At 36.7% G+C, this 20,932-nt stretch overlaps 1 protein-coding gene across 3 annotated transcripts in view; it reads left to right on the forward strand.

Moving 5' to 3' along the window:
- LOC137642169 (carbohydrate sulfotransferase 11-like) overlaps window positions 1-20,932 on the forward strand; it is a 67,041-nt gene that overhangs the window by 30,746 nt on the left and 15,363 nt on the right. For 2 of the 3 annotated variants that reach the window (XM_068374709.1, XM_068374707.1), the window contains exon 2: window positions 9,582-9,842. In XM_068374709.1, coding sequence (XP_068230810.1) covers window positions 9,684-9,842 — 159 coding nt within the window. In that variant the 5' untranslated portion in view covers window positions 9,582-9,683. The remainder of the gene's footprint in view (window positions 1-9,581; window positions 9,843-20,932) is intronic. The other variant, XM_068374708.1, reaches the window with a different exon arrangement.

Genomic DNA, 20,932 nt, shown 5'->3' on the forward strand with positions numbered 1-20,932 from the left:
AGCTACGACCATGGAGGGGCAGAAAATGTCTGCTGATGACTCAGCAGGTAGATCTATAGTCTCCCCAAACCCTCCATCCTTAGCTCACAAGGATGGTGAGGTTGCACACACTACAAGAAACTAACGAGTTTGAGCAGGACTTGAACCCAAGTCCGGCAAGGATTATATTGGTTATAATAGATACAAGATAACCTTAAAGGACAAATAGCAAATTATTTACCGACTTCTTCAGCATATAGAAATATATAAGTAAAAAATAAGAGCTACAATCATTTTTGCTGTTCAATGTCTTCACCTCTTACTGAAGGTAATCATCTGTTCCCTAGTTTACAATTTGGTATGTGATGCCCTTCTTATAATCTCCAGTGCTGTACAGAATTACTTTGATAGTCGGGAAGTTGAATGATTGACCTTGATTTTAGTGCTGCCTTTGACCGAGTTAATCATGAGGCCCTTGTTTTCAAACTCAACAGTTAAGAGTGGGTGCCGGTTTTTTTCTTAGAATCATTATTGAATTCTTAAGTAATAGATTGCAAAGAGCTGTTGATGATGGGTACCATAGTGAATATAGGATTGTGATATCTGGTGTTCCTCAGGAAAGAGTTCTTTGCCCATTATTTTTCATACTATATACACATGACATGTGTTTTGGCCTTGAAAACAAGTTCGTTACATATGCAGATGATGCTACTCTTTGCATCAATTCCATTTCCTGGAATTGGGGTTGTTGAATCCCTTAATAGAGAGCTAGCTAAGATTAGTGCAGGGTACAAATTATGCAGTATGAAGTTGAATCCTAACAAAACTTAGTGTGATTGTGAATAGGTGAATAGGTCAAGGACAGTTGTTCCTTTACTTCCGGATCTCAGCATCGATAATGTTTCTTTAACTGTGTATGACTCATAATTTTAGGTGTGATTCTCGATAGAAAATATACTTTTGAGAAACACATAAGGCCTGTGTTTTCTTCAATTGCACAAAAATTGGCTTATTGAGAAAATCTTGTAAGATTTTTGGTGATCAATCTATTCTGAAGTGTTTTAATTCTCTCATTCTACCTTGTTCTCATCTTAATTTGTTGGTCAGGAACTTACGGTCTATTAAATTTCTTATTCCTGATCTTGATATTAATCTCTGGCACCGTCGTTCAATTTTTTTGTTATGTTGCATAACAGTTTTCATAATTCTGACCATCTTTTACATTCAGATCTTCCCGGACAGTACCATGCTGTTCGTAATACTAAGGATGCAGCTAATTTTAATTGTCAGGCCTTCTCCATAAACTCGGCTCAATACTGCGCAGTATTCTAGAAACTTTATTCCATCTGTGACCAACTTGTGGAATTATCTTCCTGATAGGGTAGTAGAATGGGTAGAACTTCTAAAGTTCAATCTTGCAGCAAATGGTTTTCATGTTGGACAGGCTGACACGAGTCTCTTTTTATAGTTTATAGATGAAAGATCTGTCTTAATTTTGTGAGTGTTCTTAAAATATTTTATTTTAATTGTTCTTTACTTTCCATGTAGTTTATGTATTTCATTGTTTCCTTTCCTTACTGGTGTTTTTTCCCTGTTAGAGATCTTGGTCTTATAGCATCCTGCTTTTCCAACTAGGATTATAGTTTAGCTAATAATGATAATAATAATAATAATAATAATAATAATAATAATAATAATAATAATAATAATAATAATAATAATAATGTTAACGCAAGTACTAGCTTGACACTTCAACCCCCCCCCCCAAAAAAAAAAATGGTACAATATTGCACATTACTTTTACATGAACAGTCCTCAGTGTCACAAGAGCCATTGCATTTGCATCTCATTACTTTTAGTAAGGCATCAGGAGTAGAATTGGTATCTGTCATGCAAGGAATCAAGATTTTTTTCATTCTCTTCTAACCACTTTCATCAGGTTTGATATAAAATAAGATGCGAGAAATGAGGAATTTTATATACCCCTGGAAGTATAACATGATACCCCAAAAGTGAGAGACTACTCTTTGTCGTCTCCTCATTGTTCACGCTCTGTTGACACATGAATATCTGCTTACTGGTCAATACCAGCCACATTGCAACCACTGTTTGGTACCCTTGACAGTGAGGCATTTGCTGACCGAATGCACCATATATAGTAATGAAAGAAATAGATATCTGTTTGAGGCTCGAGCTGAGGATGGCAGGCTCATCCTTGCCAAGATTCTTGGACATGATGCGTCTTACCATGCTAGTGGTACTTTTAGCTTTACTTCAGAAGCAAGTCTTCATGAAGTTATTTAACTTTTAAAACGACATCTTTGCTTTTATGGTTTTAATTGAATATTCTTTTATTCTTTATTTATAGTAAATTAAATCGTCGTCAATGACCTTAGATGTCAGGATGCCAGAAAACCTCAAATCAATCAATCAATCAGGTTTAATATCACTACAGTATTTCCTAGACAGAATTTTGTTTGATAATAAACGTGAAATGAGTATATTTAGCTATGAATGTCAGGCTTTTAAGGGCATAAAAGGTACCTAGGTATTTAGATGTATATAGACCTCTCCATCGGTGTAAGAGCGTCTTTTTGGGTGGGGGGTAAAGTTTGTGTCGTCACTGATGACGGGGGGGTCTGAAAGGGTCTCCTCCACAAATTTTTGCTACGAGGAAACGTCTTTAGATGTGATTTCCTAGCATTGAAAGCCGATGGTATGAACCGGAAGATCCAAAATTATTTGAAATATCTAGATCACTGGATCTAGCTAAGTGGTTGATTATTACCACACGAAGTGAGAGAGGCAACCTCTTCACATTGGCAACCTCTTTAATGTGAAGAGATTAGTAAACCAGAATATCGGTAATGTTAATAGACCAGAAATATCTCGCTTCGGACGTAATAGTTTTGTGATGAATACCAAGATTGACAAGACAAGCAGTAATTCTTCTTAATCTTAGACTTGATCCTGTTGGAATAATAAAACAAATAAAACCTCACTACAACTTTAGCTATGCAAAAGGGGTTATCTTTAATGAGGACATATATGAGTTGTATGAGAGAGACTTTGGAAATATGTCCAGATGTGATTTGGAACGTATTCAAAGTGCCCCATTCATCAATGATTATTTCAACTTGGGCGAATTCTCATTTGCCTCCAGACATTGTTTTTGACAGCGAAATTGTTAGAGTTTGTCCTTATAGACCAAGCGTGCTTCAGTGCTTCAATAGTTTTGGTTGTGGATACTCCTCTAGGATTTGTACTAAGAATAAGATCTGTGGATCTTGTGCCCAACCTGAGCATGGGGAATGTTCAACACCTGTAATGTGTGTGAACTGAAAGGGCCATCGAGCCGTGTACTAAAGAAAGAGTTAGAGGTATTGATGTAATCTATTGCAGAACACATCAGTGTCGGACATGCAAAGAGGGTATTAGCAAGAAGATCTTATTCAGATGCAATGAAGAGTTCTGGGGCCCCCCTCTGGTGGGGCTCCTTGGGGGCCCCTTGTGGGGCACCTGCCCCCCCCCCCCCAGCGGGGCTCTTTCTGCCCCCTCTGTTGGGGATCCTCCTGCCCCTCTGGTAGGGCTCCTTGGGCCCCCCTGGTGGGGTTCCCCGTGACCCCCCCCCCCCCTGGTTTGGCATGGCCTTCCTGCTCACAAAACCTCTTCTAGTGATGCTCTCATAGCCCTTCCAATTATGACCAGATTGATTAAAGATTTTGAAGAATTCTTACCTCTAGATATTGAGGATTCTTCATACTAAATTGTAACATCACCTGCCATAACAGTTCACCGATCCAATGACGGCTAGCCCAAATCTGTTAGACAAAAGAGGCCCCTTCCTCTCGCTTCACCTCCACATTCTCAGAGTCATAATAGAATTGCTAAAAATAAAACTGAAAGGGCAAGTGAAGGCCCAACACCTCAAAAATTGTCTGTACTATCCAGATCAATAAGTACTGAGAGTGTAACCGGCTAGATCTCTCTCTCTCTCTCTCTCTCTCTCTCTCTCTCTCTCTCTCTCTCTCTCTCTCTCTCTCCAGGTCTCAGATTCGTAAATTGTTAGATCATTAAAACCCCTAAAAACGTCTAAATGATATCTCTCATGCAATGGAACAACCATTGATTTAATTCAAATAAAGAGCAAGTTCGAGTTCGGCTTAAAGAACATGATATATCTGAAATGTAAATACAGGAGACTAAATTGGGAGATCATACTCCCAATTTGAGTTATAATTTCTCTTTTTATAGGTCTCCACCCCTTATAGGCACTTGTGCTCAGAGAGGCACAGGTATCATAATCTGCAAGTCTGTTAATCACAGAGTTGTCCACCTGAATTCTGTGTTACACGATTGTGCAATCCAAATTTTTACTGACAAATGGATCACGATTTGTTCACTTTATCTTGATCCAACATTACAAAATAGACTTCAGTATGCACATGGTAATCTTCGTCAGCTAGAACTTAATGATTTACAATCCTTAATAAACCAACTTCCTGAACTCTTTATATTAATGGGGGATTTTAAAACCGAACATACCCTATGGGGAGAACAACATTGTGATCAATAGAATAGATGTTGATAGTGGAACAATTGCTTGATGTGAATGACATCACTTTAATGAATGATGGTTCCCTATCAAGACGATGTTTATCATAGTTGCGATCCAGCCATAGACCTCACTATTTGTTCTTCATCTTTGAGGTTAGATTATCAATGAGCAAAAGACCAGAATGATCTTGGCAGTGATCATTGGCCCACTCACCTGAAATATGTAAAATACATACCACCTCCATGTTTACCCAAATGGAAGGTGGGGGAAGCTGACTGGGGATTATTTGATAAATCCACTAAGATTTATCACGAAATGAATGAATTCCATAGTTCAATACATGCATACAAGTATTTAGAGAGCATATTGTTGTGTGGTGCCATGCTGTCCATACCCCGAACATCTCGTAAACCTCGACGTCCTGTAGTTCCCTGGTAGAATGATGCCTGTGCTTTAACGCAGAAGATAGCAAGAACTTGCTACAAGAGATATCGTAGATACCCTTGCTTAGGTCTTGCTTATCAAAAGAAAACTTTTAAGAATGTAAGAAGAGAATCATTTATTAAATACATATTTCATTAGTCTGGAATAGAATACGAAAGTTGCAAGTGAAATTCCGTCCATCTCCCTTGCCTATATTGAGAATTGATGGCCTCTTAATATCTGAAGCTGGAGAAGTAGCTGAAGCCTTTGGTAGGCATTTTTTTTTTAATATACCTACTCCCCTACACTACCCTCTTGACTTCATGGACATTAGGAACAGTACCACTGTTGTTCCTCCTGTTAGTACAAATTCAGGATCTTATAATCTTCTTTTCACCATGAAAGAATTGGATAATACAATTTCATGATATTTTATATGCCATTTACACTCCCGAAAAATACATAACAATTTCTTTTGGATATTTTTAATAGTTTTTGGACTTCAGGAGCTTCCCCCAAGTCTTGGAAATATCGATCATAGTTCTTATAGAACCATTAAAGGATTCGTACCTCCCTAAAAATTATAGGCCAATTGCTTCAACTAGTTGTGTTAGTAAGATCTATGAGAGAATGGTAAATGCTCGACTAGTGTGGTATTTGGAATCCAAGAAACTTTTATCTAATCGACAGTTTGGTTTTATGAAAAATAGAAATACCAATGACCCTTTGATGTTCCGACAGTTTGGCTTTATGAAAAATAGAAGTACCAATGACCCTTTGATGTTCCTCACTTGAGAGATCCAGAATGCTTTTACCATACAAAATCAGACCATCGCAATGTTCTTTGACCTAGAAATGGCCTACGATACTACCTGGCGAGGGGGTATCCTTAAGGAACTTGTTGATTGGGGTATTGTAGGTAATATTTTTTATTGTGTTAAAGATTTTTTGTCAGATAGGTACCTAAAAGTGAGAGTTGGCTCTCTTATTTAATCAGCTTACCCTCAAGAAGAAGGATTGCCTCAAAGGAGCGTTCTTAGCCCAACTCTTCTCAACGTAGCTGTTAATAGTGTACTTGAATAAGTTCCTGTTGGGGTGCATGGTATGGCTTTTGCTGATGACTATGCAGTAGTGTGTAGTAAGTCATCCGCTGTTGAAGCATGTCATAAAATCCAGACTTCTATTAATGCTGCTGCAACTTGGGCCAGTGCTAGAGGATTCAGATTTTCTCCAGAAAAAAACCGAAGCCATACGTTTTTGTCGACTAAGAAGAGTGGAAAAGATCCCTACATTGTTTCTGAACGATTCCATTTTACCATACGAAGATAGCATCAAGTACCTGGGTGTCTTGTTGGATAAGAAATTATCTTTCAGCATATTAATGAGGTGATATGTAACGCGAAACTTTGACTTAACATTCTTAAAGTTGTGTCTGGTTTCAACTGTGGAGCTGATAGGACTTGTCTGTTAAGGATATACCAGGCATTGTGGCTGAGTAAAATACATTTAAATTATGGTTGTCAGATATATGGATCTGCATGCAAAACCACTTTGGCAAAACTTGATGTGGTTCATAACATGGCTTTGAGAATTTTTACAGGTGCGTATAGAACATCACCTGTATATAGCTTATATGTGAATTCAGGAATTCCTCCCCATTTTATTAGTAGGGAAGAGTTGGGTTTTGAGGAATATGTCTCGTGTTCTTACCTCAAAGCTCAACCCAAATTTTAAGTTTGTTAAGCAACCCATTGATAGAGCACCATTAGAGTTGAGACTAGAATCCTCAGCTATTAAAGTGGGATTACTTCCCCCTGCAGTGGCTGAAATTAGCCATTCAAAGTATCTCCTTGGAATAGGCCTAAGATGGAGATTTGTCCGGCTTTTTTATAATAAAAAAAGAACAAATCAGATGAGCAGCTAAGGGCTAGTTTTCTATCTCAAGCTTCTGAGCACTAATCTCATGCGTCTGAGTATGATACTTCTCATCATATTTATGCCAATGGTTCCAAGAGTTCTAATGGTGTGGGTTGCTCCGTAGTGACAACTGATAATGTAATTAAGAAAAGGCTTCCGTCAAATTCTTCTATTTTTACGCCAGAACTGTTGGCAGTTGTGACCTCTCTTGTTTTCATTTTTTTTTAGAATTTTTTCCAATACAATTTTTTACCATTTTTACCGACTCGTTGAGTATTTTAGTAGCATTAAGAAGCCCAGTCTTTTGCCATCATTTGATGCAAGAGATTCAGGATTGGTTTTAGATTTTAGTAAATAGGAAGCATTTTATGATTAAGTTTTGCTTGGTTCCGTCTCATATGAAATTGTAGTAGGTTGGCCTGGGCACCAGCCACCCGTTGAGATGCTACTAGAGAGTTATGAGGCCTTTTGACTGGCCAGACAGTACTACATTGGATCTTTCTCTCTGGTAACGGTTCATTTTCCCTTTGCCTACACACACACACTGAATAGTCTGGCCATTTATTACATATTCTCCACTGTCCTCGTACACCTGACAACATTGATATTAGCAAACAATTCTTCTAAGTCCGAGGGGTTAACTACTGCACTGTAATTGTTCAGTGGTCATTTTCCTCCTGGTAGGGTAGAAGAGACTCTTTAGCTATGGTAAGCAGCTCTTCTAGGAGAAGGACACACCAAAATCAAACCATTGTTCTCTAGTCTTGGGTAGTGTCATAGCTTCTGTACCATGGTCTTCCACTCTCTTGGGTTAGAGTTCTCTTGCTTGAGGGTACACTCGAGCACACACTTCTATTTTATTTCCCTTCCTCTTGTTTTGTTAAAGTTTTTATAGTTTATATCGGAGATATTTAATCTAATGTTACTCTTCGTAAAATATTTTATTTTTCTTGAAGTTACCTTTCCTCACTAGGCTATTTTCCCTGTTGGAGCCCCTGGACTTATAGCATCCTGCTTTTCCAAATAGGGTTGTAGCCTAGCAAGTAATAATAATAATAATAATAATAATAATAATAATAATAATAATAATGATTATTGTAGGAAATGAGCAAGCCTATATTGCAGCTAAAGTTGCAACTAGGCATAGCCACGTTTCCAGCTTGTGCGTCCCAGTTTCCGATTTTAAATGTAGTATTAGGTTTTAAGACCAGTGGCAGGCCCACTGGTCTAATTTGAATAATAATTTTAAATTGAAGTCAATGAGGTCTTTTGTCCAACCATGGGTGCATTTCCTGGTAGACAGAAGGTCTAGCATAGTTTTAACTTTGTTACGTATAGGGCACACAAATTATACTCATAGGTATGTGATGGCAAGTGGGGCGGATAGGCTGGCTCCTCGCTGCTCTGCTTGCCAAGTGGCAGTAACCATTGAGCATATTTTTGTGTCTTGTCCTGTTTTTAGATGACAACGTACAAATAATCTTTTAGTCAATATGTTCCTTGCGGAAATTTTAGGTGAAAGTGCTCCATAGAGCAAGTTGTACAGTTTTTAAAAGATATTGATATTTTCCATGAGTTATAGTTTTATTGTTTTATTTGGGTTTTAAATTTTAATCTATTTTATAAATTTGATTTAATTTTTATCATATTTTACTCTATTTCACTTTAATTTATATACTGATATTTTATACTAAGTTATATGTGCGCTGAATGGCCTTGCGGCTCCGGCTCTTGGCTTTGGGCCAAAAATTTCGTAAATCAATCAATCAATCAAGTAGGTACTCTTACCAACCATGCTATCTCTCTTTATAGCATAGTTGGTAATAGGTATATGTTTGAATAGCCCATCCAGAAGCATTTATCATAATTGAATTTTCAGTGGATATACACTCCAAAAAGTACAGTTCGATATTAAATGCCATAGTGGTTGATGTTAACAATAATAAGATTTCTCAGATATCTGCCAAAGCGATTTAGAAAATACATCTAAGTAATCTTTAGTTAAATGTGTTGTGAATGACATGGATATAAGAACATTCGTTTAGATGCACTGCTAGCAGGCATGTGAGAAGGGATCGTCGTATGGAGGGATTCACTTTCAAGCCATATGGTAAATAAAAAAGTAAACATGAATTTAGAAACATTTTATTGCACATCTTGACATGAATTTTACCATAAACCGAAAGTTTAATTAGTAATAAACTAACAAATATCTGCACTCTGGATATTTAATGGAATGCAACACTCAAGTTGATTGTAATAAGTAAAAATATTTATATATATATATATATATATATATGAAATGTCTATCACCTGGTCTCATGAAGGGAAAAGTGTTCACTATTTGCTCCTACCCCCATCCGATTAATATTCCTGTTTACTAACTTGCAAGGTTATCCTCACTCAACCAATGTATAAGACATTCTTAAGAATTACATAAGACCTCTCTCTCTCTCTCTCTCTCTCTCTCTCTCTCTCTCTCTCTCTCTCTCTCTCTCGTGTCATCAGTCCAAGCTGGCCATGTCCAGACCTTCGTTAGGTATACAAATTATTATTATTATTATTATTATTATTATTATTATTATTATTATTATTATTGTTATTATTATTTAGTCCCAATATGGAAAGCAATCCACCATGGATAAAGATAAACATAAATGAAAATAAGCAAGAATATATACAGAAAACTCTGTTCACCTTTCAGAAGACTCGCTATTGTGGAACACAACAAGATGTCAAGAGGAAGACACCGCTATCATCCAAGGACGGGCCACTGAGAGATGTTGGATGCTGTCTTCCCTCCATCATGAGACTGAGGCTGAAGTTGAGGTCACTCTTTCTCTTAGCTGTCCTCAGCTCTTGTGTCATCATCTACTCTTTCGTCGGGGTCCACTTTCGTGGCCATCTCAAACTGAGTGGTGACGATCACAAGTCCCGACGCTTTGTTGCTAAGATCACGGCCAGTGTAAGTCCATTCTTGTTCAAGTGATTGATTAGGGACTAACTTCTGATTAGGAAATAAATGATTACACAAATAGGCTGTATATAAATCAATGAGTGAGCAATTTTGGAAAATACAGTTATGAGAATCTTTGTAAATAGATTTGTTTATAAGATAGGTGAAATAATAAGTTGTTGATTTAATACTTATTGAACAAATGAATGATAAACTGCCTAAATAGGTAGTGATAAGTTAATATATGAATTAAAACTAAGGCACATTACTACTGAACTATTATATTGTTAATGCAAAATTTTGCTTGTGGTTTTTTTTTTTTTTAATATTCGATATTTCTTTGCTGCTACGATATATGTCCATCTATTATATAATTACATGAATTTTTCCTCTTTGAAGACACAGTACCCTTTACTATTCTCCTTTTAGTACATGGACAGCTATAGCCTTTCTGTGGTGGTGTCTTTGTTAAACATATGACTCGTTATGTAAAAGTCTCCAATCTCATCTTTTCGTGTGAATCAGCAACACACGTATCGTTATGTAATGTGGTTTTGTGTTTTCTCTCTTATATTTTGAGTTGATTATTATAGTTAGCTTAACAGATAGTAAGGTTTTTCTTTTACTTATACTAAAGCATGAGTTTAGTTTGTATGTAACACCAAAAATCGTTATAAGAAGAATTAAGACCTTCACACGTGGTGTAGCAAGTGCAGGGGCGAATAGAGCACCCTTTTAGATAGGTATATTGAGTGTTCATCTTCGTTAAAATAGGGCATAAAGGCATATCTAGGTTATCTGGAGTCCATGAAAAACAACATATGGATGCCAAGGGTTGATAAAGAGCAAGTATTAAATCTCCTTGCGCAGAGGGCACTGTGGGATTCTCGTGGCATCTGCTGCCGTTTGTAAGGGGTTAGCTCAGATTACTGGCTATCTGAATGTAAGGGTAGTTTCAATAATAATGATTATCTTAGAAATTTATGCAGTAAAATTAAAAATTATGTGACTGCTATGATTAACGTTATTTTAGATAACTATACGGAGAGGTTGAAGTTCCATTTTCCCATCAGCCTCTGCTCGTGAATCATCCAAAACTGTCAAAGGTTTGCGCCATTCAGGTCAGTCATGTTTGCAGACGAATCCTTACACGACGTCTTACTGTACATGAATAAATTCATATATACCCCCTTAGATATGTCAGCGCCTCACCTTTAGTGACGTACGTGCATTCACTATCGACTACAAGTCTGAAAGTTGAATTTTCTTTGTGAATGTAGCAAGAACATGATTTTAATCTTCTAATGGACAACACTGTTCTGTCTCCAACAAAGAAAGGATACAAACAAAACAATCTTAGTGCGTAAACTACTTGTTTTCTGTAGACAAAGTTACGTCATTCTGCAGATGAAGTGACCTCATTCTGTAGACAAAGTGTTGTCATTTTGAAGATGAAGGGATTTCATTCTGCAGAAGAAGTGACGTCTTTCTGCAGACGAGGGGACGGGATTCTGAAGACGAAGCGAAGTCATTCTGCAGATGAAGTGACGTCTTTCTGCAGACGAAGTGACGTCATTCCGCAGATGAAGTGACGTCATTCTGCAGACGAAGTGAAGTCATTCTGCCTAAGAAGTGACATTCTGTAGATGAAGTGACGTCATTCTGAAGACGGAGAGACATCATTCTGAGATGAAGTGACGTCATTCTGTATATGAAGTGACGTCATTCTGCAGACAAAGTGACGTCATTCCGCAGACGAAGTGATGTCATTCTGAAGACGAAGTGACGTCATTCTGCAGATGAAATGACGTCATTCTCTATATGAAGTGACGTCATTCTGCAAACGAAGTGACGTCATTCTGCAGACGAAGTGACGTCATTCTGCAGACGAAGTGATGTCATTCTGAAGACGAAGCGACGTCATTCTGCAGATGAAATGACGTCATTCTCTATATGAAGTGACGTCATTCTGCAGACGAAGTGATGTCATTCTGAAGACGAAGCGACGTCATTCTGCAGATGAAATGACGTCATTCTCTATATGAAGTGACGTCATTCTGCAGACGAAGTGATGTCATTCTGAAGACGAAGCGACGTCATTCTGCAGATGAAATGACGTCATTCTCTATATGAAGTGACGTCATTCTGCAAACGAAGTGACGTCATTCTGCAGATGAAGTAATGTCATTCTGCAGACGAAGTGACATCATAAAAGTTCACTTCTATTAATACCAAATTCATTAAGATGATATTTTTTTCCGGGTTTTATCCTATTTTTACTGGACTATATGTTGAGATTATACTGCTGCTTTTATCTAGTGAGAGATGGATGAATCATGTACCATTCCATGATATTTTTTTTTGTTTGATCATGTAGATGATTCAAGTTTATTCTAAAAGTATGTACATCAAAGGAGTCATGTCCGTATATACTGATTATAGCAGTTTATATAAACTTTTGTTTTTTAAGGGATACGGGTTCTACCAGCAATTGAATATACATCATTTGATTTTCATCTTTGCGTAAATGCATTGATTGTTTATCGATGTTACATAAATTTTGTATCATGATTAGAAATATAAGGTTTAGTGAAAGTCTACATATAGAGAGGGTATTCTGGAACCTCATACGATGACTCCTTTCAAAGTAGTAGAGAGACAGCGCAATAGGATGAGCTTCATATACGAATGGTAAATACCCAAATTTACAGTATTAATTGAAAACCTTAGTATTCCATAAAAAAAAGAAAAAAAATAGTATATATCTTGTTTCATCAGTCTTTTTTTTTCTTTTTTTTTTTTTAGTGTATGGAGTTTGTTATGGATAAATACTCAGTTTCTTAAAGGTATAGGAATTTGCAAACTATTTCCTTTAAGTTATAAATCTAAAACACAATAATGACCTTCACTTAACACACTGTTTGTCTAACAGGTGGCAAAAAAAAAACACATACTTCCTGTGATTTTTCAATGTGTAAAGGAAAGTTTGACTAATCCAAAGGTCAATTTATTGCTCTACAGAGTCAAGGTCATCATTGGTCTCTGTCTCCTTCTCGTACCCATGAGTAGGGGAACATACTTGGTCCTAGCATCCCCAAAGCTATAAAAGCTGGATATTGAAAGCTGAAATGCAAAATATAGTTATTGTCATCAGTATCGTAATTGCAGTAATTTTATATCAATAAATTATATCAATATTACCAAGAAGTACATATTTTTATTTATGTCTTATAAACGTCACTGAATGTAGCACAAGTAGTAATTATATATCAAAATGCTATACTAAAATTACAAAATGTGAATATTGTTATAAACTAAACTGGAAATAAAGTGAATAGTCTATACTAAAGCTATAAAAGATAATATTTATGTCATTCATGTCTTATAAACCACTAACAATGCCACTAAAGGTAACTATATATCATTGTGCTATACTGAGAGCACGAAGAGTGATTATTATTTATATTTTTGTCGTATAATCTCCGCTGAAAATAACAGAAAGCCGTTATATATCTCAAGGCTATACGAAGTTACATAATAATAATAATAATAATAATAATAATAATAATAATAATAATAATAATAATAATTGTTATTATTATTGGATTTCAGCCCATTCACTCTGCAGACGAGCAAGGCGTGCATATAGATCTTTCTTTTCATGCAGTTTAGTATCCAATTGCCGGCGAAGGAGGGATCTCCTGAAAGCACTAGTCCTCGGGTCATTACGTGCTGAGGGGTCATGCAGTCTAAAATTTGTATATTTCGGGAGTAGACCCTCTTTTAAGCCGGTTTTATTAAAAGTGATTGCTGCCTCAGTGGCGTTAATCTTGTAATTAACTTTTTCTATTGTTCTTATTATTGTTATTATTATCATTATTATTGTTATTATTATTATTATTATTATTATTATTATCACTACGTCAGCTGTCATGGAAATATACAGTATGCTTATTCTAAAGAGACTAGAGAGAAAGATTGATGAAAAGCTGAGAGATGAACAAGCAGGATTTCGAAAAGGTAGAAGTTGTACTGACCAAATTTTCATTTTGAGACATGTTGTACAGCAATTCGTAGAATATAGAAATCCACTTTTGATGGCATTTGTGCAATTTGGTGGACTATGAAAAAGCATTTGATAGTGTACACTGACCAATTTTGTGGAGGGCCCTGCGTTATTATGGAATTCCTCTTAAATACGTAAATTTTATGTGCATAGCAAGTGCAAAGTCAATGTTAGGGGAGTCCTATCAAATGAATTTCTAGTGAACAGCGGAGTACTCGAAAGGGAATGTGTTGTCACCTATGTTGTTTATCCACCTCATGGATTTTGTAATGGGCAGATCAGTTGGAGATGATGGAGAAGGATTGGACTGGATTGATAATAGCAGATTACCTGATCTAGAGTATGCTGATGACGATGTCGTTATTAGTAGAACATCACAGGATTTGCAGTGCTTGCTTGCCAGAATGCATGAAATATCAAATGAGGTTGGGCTCAAGATGAATAGAAGAAACACAGAAATGATGAGAACGGAAAATACAATGGAAGATGAAATATTGGAAGGAGAAAGGATTGATGAGGTAGAATCGTTTAAGTATTCAGGAACTATGATCTCCAATACAGGGTCATTAGAATTGAAGTTAAGTGAAAGATTGAAAAAAAGCAAATCAGGCAATGGCTAGGAAATCAAATCTCCTGAAATTACATATAAGAATCAGGCTGTATATCAGTGTTACTGTATGAACATGAGTCGTGGTATGGCAATGAAACCATTTCCAACAGATTTAGTTGATTTGAGAAGAAAGCCCTCGGAAGAATATTGAGAATTAAATGGCAGGACAGAACTAGAAATGAAACTGTAAGAGAAATTACTCGAGGGCCATATGTGGATGGGATCATGGTGATGGGTAGATGGAGATGGTTTGGGCATGCTCTTCACATTCCCCAAGAGAGATTAGTTCACGAAACGTTTAACGGGGTCCACAATGCACTAGAAGAGTTGGAAGACCCAGGCCCACATGGCTGAGAACTATGAAGCGTGAAGTAGGGGATGATGAATGGAGAAATATTAAATTGAAAGCTCAAGGTAAAGACGATTGGCGAAATCTAACCGAGGCCCTTTGCGTCAATAGGCATAGGAGGAGATGATGATGATGGTGATGGTTATTACAAGCTAAACTACAACCCTATTTAGAAAAGCATGATGCTACCAGCCGAAGGGCTCCAACAGAGAAAAATAGCCCAGTAAGGAAAGGAAACAAGGATATAAACAAACGGCAAGAGAAGTAATGAACAATTAAAATAAAATATTGTAAGAACAGTAACAACATTAAATTACATCTTTCATATAGAAACTATAGAAACTTCAAAAAAAAAAAAACAAGAGGAAGAAAAACTAGATAGAATAGCGTGCCCGAGTGTACTCTCAAGCAAGAAAACTCTAACCCAATACAGATGACCATGGTAAAAAGGTTATGGCACTATTCAAAACTAGAGAACAATGGTTTGCTTTTGGATTGTGCTTCTAAAAGAGCTGCTTACCATAGCTAAAGAGTCTCTTCTACCCTTACCAAGAGGAAAGTAGCCACTGAGCAATTACAGTGTAGTAGTTAACCCCATGAGCGAAGAAGAATTGTTTGGTAATCTCAGTGTTGTCAGGTGTATGAGGACAGAGGAAAATGTGTAAAGAATAGCCTAGGCTATTCGGTGTATGTGTAGGCCAAGAAAAGTGGGCCGTAACCAGAGAGAGGGATCCAATGTGGTACTGTCTGGTCAGCAAAGAACCCAATAACTCTAGCGGTAGTACCTCAACTGGTGGCTGGTGTCCTGGCCAACCTGCTACCTACAAAGTTAATATTAAGGCAATTGCTGTCTTGTAAACTACTGAAAAGGCCACTAGAAGTAATTTATATCACTATTCTTTACTAAAATCACGAGAAAAAGAATATAATTTTTGTACCGTAAACCGCACTTTCATAATAAAAGGCACTAAAAGCCACTGTATAGTACTAGGTTGTATTAATATAACAGCAATTAACTAACACTATTAATGTTCTTCATATGGGATAAAATGAAGGCCACATTTTTTCGGGGGAGAACCTGCAATAAAGCTCTTAAGGCCATAGCTTGGTTGGGTTTTATTGGAAAAGTCTGTTTATTGAGATTACAACATACTGTCTATGTCTATATGATCGTAAAAAGTCATTTTTGTGTATGTTCAGATTATACTTTATTGCTCTTTTTAGAGAGATATAATTATGTATCATTTCATGATTTTTTTATTATATGAATCCGTGAAGTTTATTGTAATTGTTTATCGAACGAGTCATATTTGTATATATTGATATTGCAGTTTATATGAAAATTGGTTTATTTATAGAGAGAGAGAGAGAGAGAGAGAGAGAGAGAGAGAGAGAGAGAGAGAGAGAGAGAGAGAGAGAGAGAGAGACTCAATTTCTCACTAAAAGTGAATGTTCATTTTCATTCCATCTTCCGGAAATTTATAGCTCTTTTCGTTTTTACATATATTTTGTATCATGATTAAAAATTTAAGGTTTAAATATGATAAAAAGTTTACATATACTGTAGAGACGGTATTCTGTAATTTTATGCACTGGTTATTGATAAACACTTGTTTGCCCTCAGAGGAGACTTATATAAGTGAGTCAGCATGTCCAACTTGTAAATGCCCCCATCTTCCAATTGTGCTCCTTGATGGTATTTTGACAAGGAATCTCCATCTTTTCTAATGATGATTGTTGTAGAGCAAAAGTATCTACATTGATGCCACTCCAGCATCTGAATAGAGCAACTGTAGGCTACAGGTTTCCCTCTAGGTACAACTTTCTTCTCCATCTTGACAGAGGTGAGCAGTAGGTAATAAATCCTGTTGGTTCTTACAATGCTCACATGTCTGCAGCCATACTGTTCATTGAGGTACCCCACCAAGCCAATGGTTGTCAACCAGTTGTCTGGATAGATAACAGACTGTTGTGGTTTTTTCAGGGTCATGACAAGGGTTACGACCAGCTTGCTGCTGACCTGCAGGGCAGACCTTTCCTTTGGGAGATCTGTTTTATGTCTGTAGAAAATGGTTTCTCTTTGGTAGAGGATGGGGCCATGAAGGAAGCTATCAATGCTTGCCCTGCAGAACAGCTTGTAACCCCACTTTCAGGCTTATTTTGTATATATTGTTGTAAGAATCCGGGCCTGGTCCTTGTATATGCCACCGTGAACTCATCCACTGACAGTATTCCTGTCTCAGTCACCTTTAGAAACTCCATTGTGACTGCACATTAGAGTGGCAGAGTCTTGAAGAAACGGTGACTGGTAGTCCAGGCATTTTAATTATTATTGAAATGGATGAGATAACTTTATTGGGGACTTGACCTCCGCCACCTCCTGTATTTGGCCCCATTGTGACCATTAATCCTCTATATTAAGCAACTAGACTACATCCAAATAAATGATGATGCCAATAAACATCATTTCATGGATGCCAGTGTAAAATGTAGTTTCAACATCATTCTGCCTAGCATGAATAATAGGCTGTTATACAATGTTCTCTACAGCAGAGAGCATAAACATATCTGGGAAATATTCAGAAAGGGATCCATGACAACTAAAGCAGGGTAGATGAATGTAGGTAAGTCTTAGCTACTGATATCCTCCTCCTTCTACACACGTTCCTTGGTGTTGGCATCAGTATCTCTGTTAAGGTTGTCGGTTCATTCTCATTCACCTACTGGGTGTCCATCTGTGGGAACTGCTGAGATTGAACACAAGTTATAGAACCTGTTGAAAGAAGGCAGGGTACAAAATGGATTATATCAAGATAATAGTTAGGTAGGCACTAGAAATAAAAAATCATAGATAAACACATTTACAAGATATGCCTTTACTGTTGAATACACGAAAGAAAATAGATTTTCTGTAAAGGTAATCAATATAGATAAAGATACTTAACCATTGAAATCAGCCTTTTAACTCACTAGAGGCGGACTGGGATAAGAGTTACTCTTCACCCAAGACTAAAAGGAAATCAGGGTCAAGGGTCTAATCGTCTAGAAAGTCAAGGTCATCATTGACCTCTGTCTCATTCTCGTACCCATGATTGGGGGAAATGTATTTGGGTCTAGCATCCCCAGAGCAAAAAAAAAAAAAAAGCTGTTTATTGAAAGCTGAAAATCAGAATATAGTCATTGTCATCAGTAATTTTCAGTAATTATATTTCACTAAGCCATATCAACATTACAAGAAGTACTTACTATTTTTATTTATGTCTTATAAACACCACTGAAGGTGGCACAAGAAATTACAAAAATTTAGTTATTGATATTTCCGGGTTATATACTCCACAGAAAATAAGACAAAGCAATTATATATCTCTAGGCTTTATTGAAATTACAGAAAGTTTTTATTATTGACATTGCTGTCTTATAAACCACTTGAAAGCGACCTGTTTTTACTTCATATCCCTTTTTTCATTATGATTTTTTTTTTCTTGTCAATCATATAGATCACAAAGGAAAATTCACACATCTTTTTGGTGATAATTTCAAATTTATATGAAATATATCAGTCTCAGATTAAGAAACAGAACTATTGTACATAATTGAAGCTAAGAACATTTAGATGTTTGATACGAAAATATTTCAAGTTAATAAGTTTTTAAGCAATCGGACCTTAAGCGATTAGTTCAGGCTACCCACGACGCTACTGTCCACTCACTTCCCCCATAGAAGCTAAATATCAAGGTTTTATCAGGTGTACAGAATTTTGTACTAAACTCCTGTCTGAAGTAAGACGAAATACTTTAGTAAATTGATTACGTCACTACAGTTTACTATTAAATTTAAGTTCTTTACTACAATTTAATATTCTAAGAAAGTCTGCTTACTGATTTGTTACGCCACATCACTAATAGTTATCTGAAGTGCAACAACATTTCCAAACAAAGGCGCCTGTACTGTTTTATCTATTTGAATGTTGTATTAAATAACTCTGGAAATAAACAGAGTAAATAAAATTGATTATGAATTGAAATATTATTGTTTACAAAAATATCAGTGCAAAGAAAGGCTGCTTACTAAAGTGAGAGAAGAGTGGTAAAAGAGCTTAACAGATATTCTTATTGTGATGATCCTTTGTAACTGAATATTTTATTTATGGAAAGTGGTGTTAAAAAGAAGGGAGTGTAATCTCTGAAGTTACAGACTGCAGTTGTTGGCGAAGATTTTAAAAGCATGTACTATATATCTTAAGGTAGTATAGCCACCATTGTCATATACATAGAAAGCATAAGTCAAGGATGGGTTCTCCAACCCATGGAACCAAGTATTTCATGAAAAAAGAATGTTTGTGGCAGGAAACTGCTAATGCATGTTCCTCAGCCAGGAGGGTAAAGAATAATTTTGCTTTGGTTGCGGACCAAGTCCTGGCCTGATATTTATTTTTGGAAGAGCCATCTAGCCCAGAGACTTAGTAGCCTAAATTAGGAAAAAAAATTAAGCATTTCACTCTACAGTGTATGCTCTTTTGCCCTTCTAACAACGAAGTGTTATGTAAGATTGTTTGATTTATTGAAAGAAATAGATCTCAATTTAAGACCCTGCCCAATATTTATGGACTGTTAAACGACTATACGATGCTATGGGGCTTCAAAGGATATACTCCCAGATGTTATATTGAAAGGATCTGGAAAAACTTTATGATAGAGTTAATATGGATACGATATGGAATGTCATGAGGTTATAGGGATTTGATGGAAGGTTGTTGCAAGCAGTGGACACGTTATACATGGACAGTATAGCGTTTGTTAGAATTAGGAATGCAGTGAGTGAGTGGTTTCTAGTGAGCGTGGGGAAGAGACAGGGGTATTTGATGTTGCTATGGTTGTTCAATTTGTTTGTTGATGGGGCTGTAAGAGAGGTGAAGGTTCAAGTGGTTGGTTGGGGATTGAAACTGTGTCATTATGAATGGGAGATGAATCAGTTACTGTTTGTGAATGATACTGTATTGGTTGCAGACTTAGAGGAGAGATAGTTTGGAAGGGTAAGTGAGGGAAGGAAGTTCTGAGTAAATGTGGGTAAAAGTAAGGTTATGAGGTACACAAGACGTGAAGGTTGTGCTAGATCAAATTTCATGTTAAATGGAGAATTACTTGATGAGGTAGATCAATTCAAGTATTTGGGTTCTGTTGTTGCTTCAAATGGTGGAGTAGGAAGCGGCTGTAGGTCAGAGATTGTGTGAAGGATGTAAAGTTATGGGAGTAGTGAAGGGAATGGTGAAGAATAGAGGATTAGGAATAACTGTAAAGAGAGTTCTATATGAGAAAGTAAGCTAATGTGATGTATAGATTAAAGTTGTGGAAAAGGAAAGTGATGAAGAAACAGAAATTAAATTTTCTCGAGTGTCTGAGGAGTATGGTTAATGTATCTCGGTTGGATAGAGTTAGGAATGAAGTAGTAAGAGTGAGAACGGTTTTGAGGAACGAATTAGCAGTTAGAGTGGATATGAGTGTGTTGAGATATTTTAGCCAAGTAGAGATGATGGAAAATGGCTGTCTGCTGAAGAAGGAGATGAATGTAAGAGTTTAAGGGAGAAGTGCAAGAGGATGGCCAAGGTTTGGGTGGAGCGATAGAATGAAGAAAGCAATAGGTGGCTGGAGGATGGATGTAAGAGAAGCAAAAGGGCATGCTAGGAATAGAAATGAAGGGCAAGGGATTGTAACGCAGTTCTGATAGACTCTGCTGTTACCTCGGGTCACCTTATGTTGACTGAAGAGGTAGTGGAAGAAGAAGAGTCAGCTTATGAAGCTTCATTTGTGGTGGAAGAGGGAGGGAGGGTGGGCTGGGTCACCCTAGCAGTAACACCCAAACTCGACTGAGTCCCTTATGAGGTAAGGGGGAACAAATAGAAAAAAAAATCCCCCTTTTAAATTGTTTTTTTTTTTTTTAATGTCCACTTCCTCTCTCATTGGGGAAAGTGCCATGGTATATAGATCAGGAAGAAAATGTGGTGAATAAGTATTCAATAAATAACGTGAATGAAAGTTGGGGAAATGAAGTACTGTAAATAATGAAGAATGTGAAAG

This window comes from Palaemon carinicauda, chromosome 6 (assembly GCF_036898095.1).
Source record: "Palaemon carinicauda isolate YSFRI2023 chromosome 6, ASM3689809v2, whole genome shotgun sequence".
In the NCBI taxonomy this organism is placed as follows: domain Eukaryota; kingdom Metazoa; phylum Arthropoda; class Malacostraca; order Decapoda; family Palaemonidae; genus Palaemon; species Palaemon carinicauda.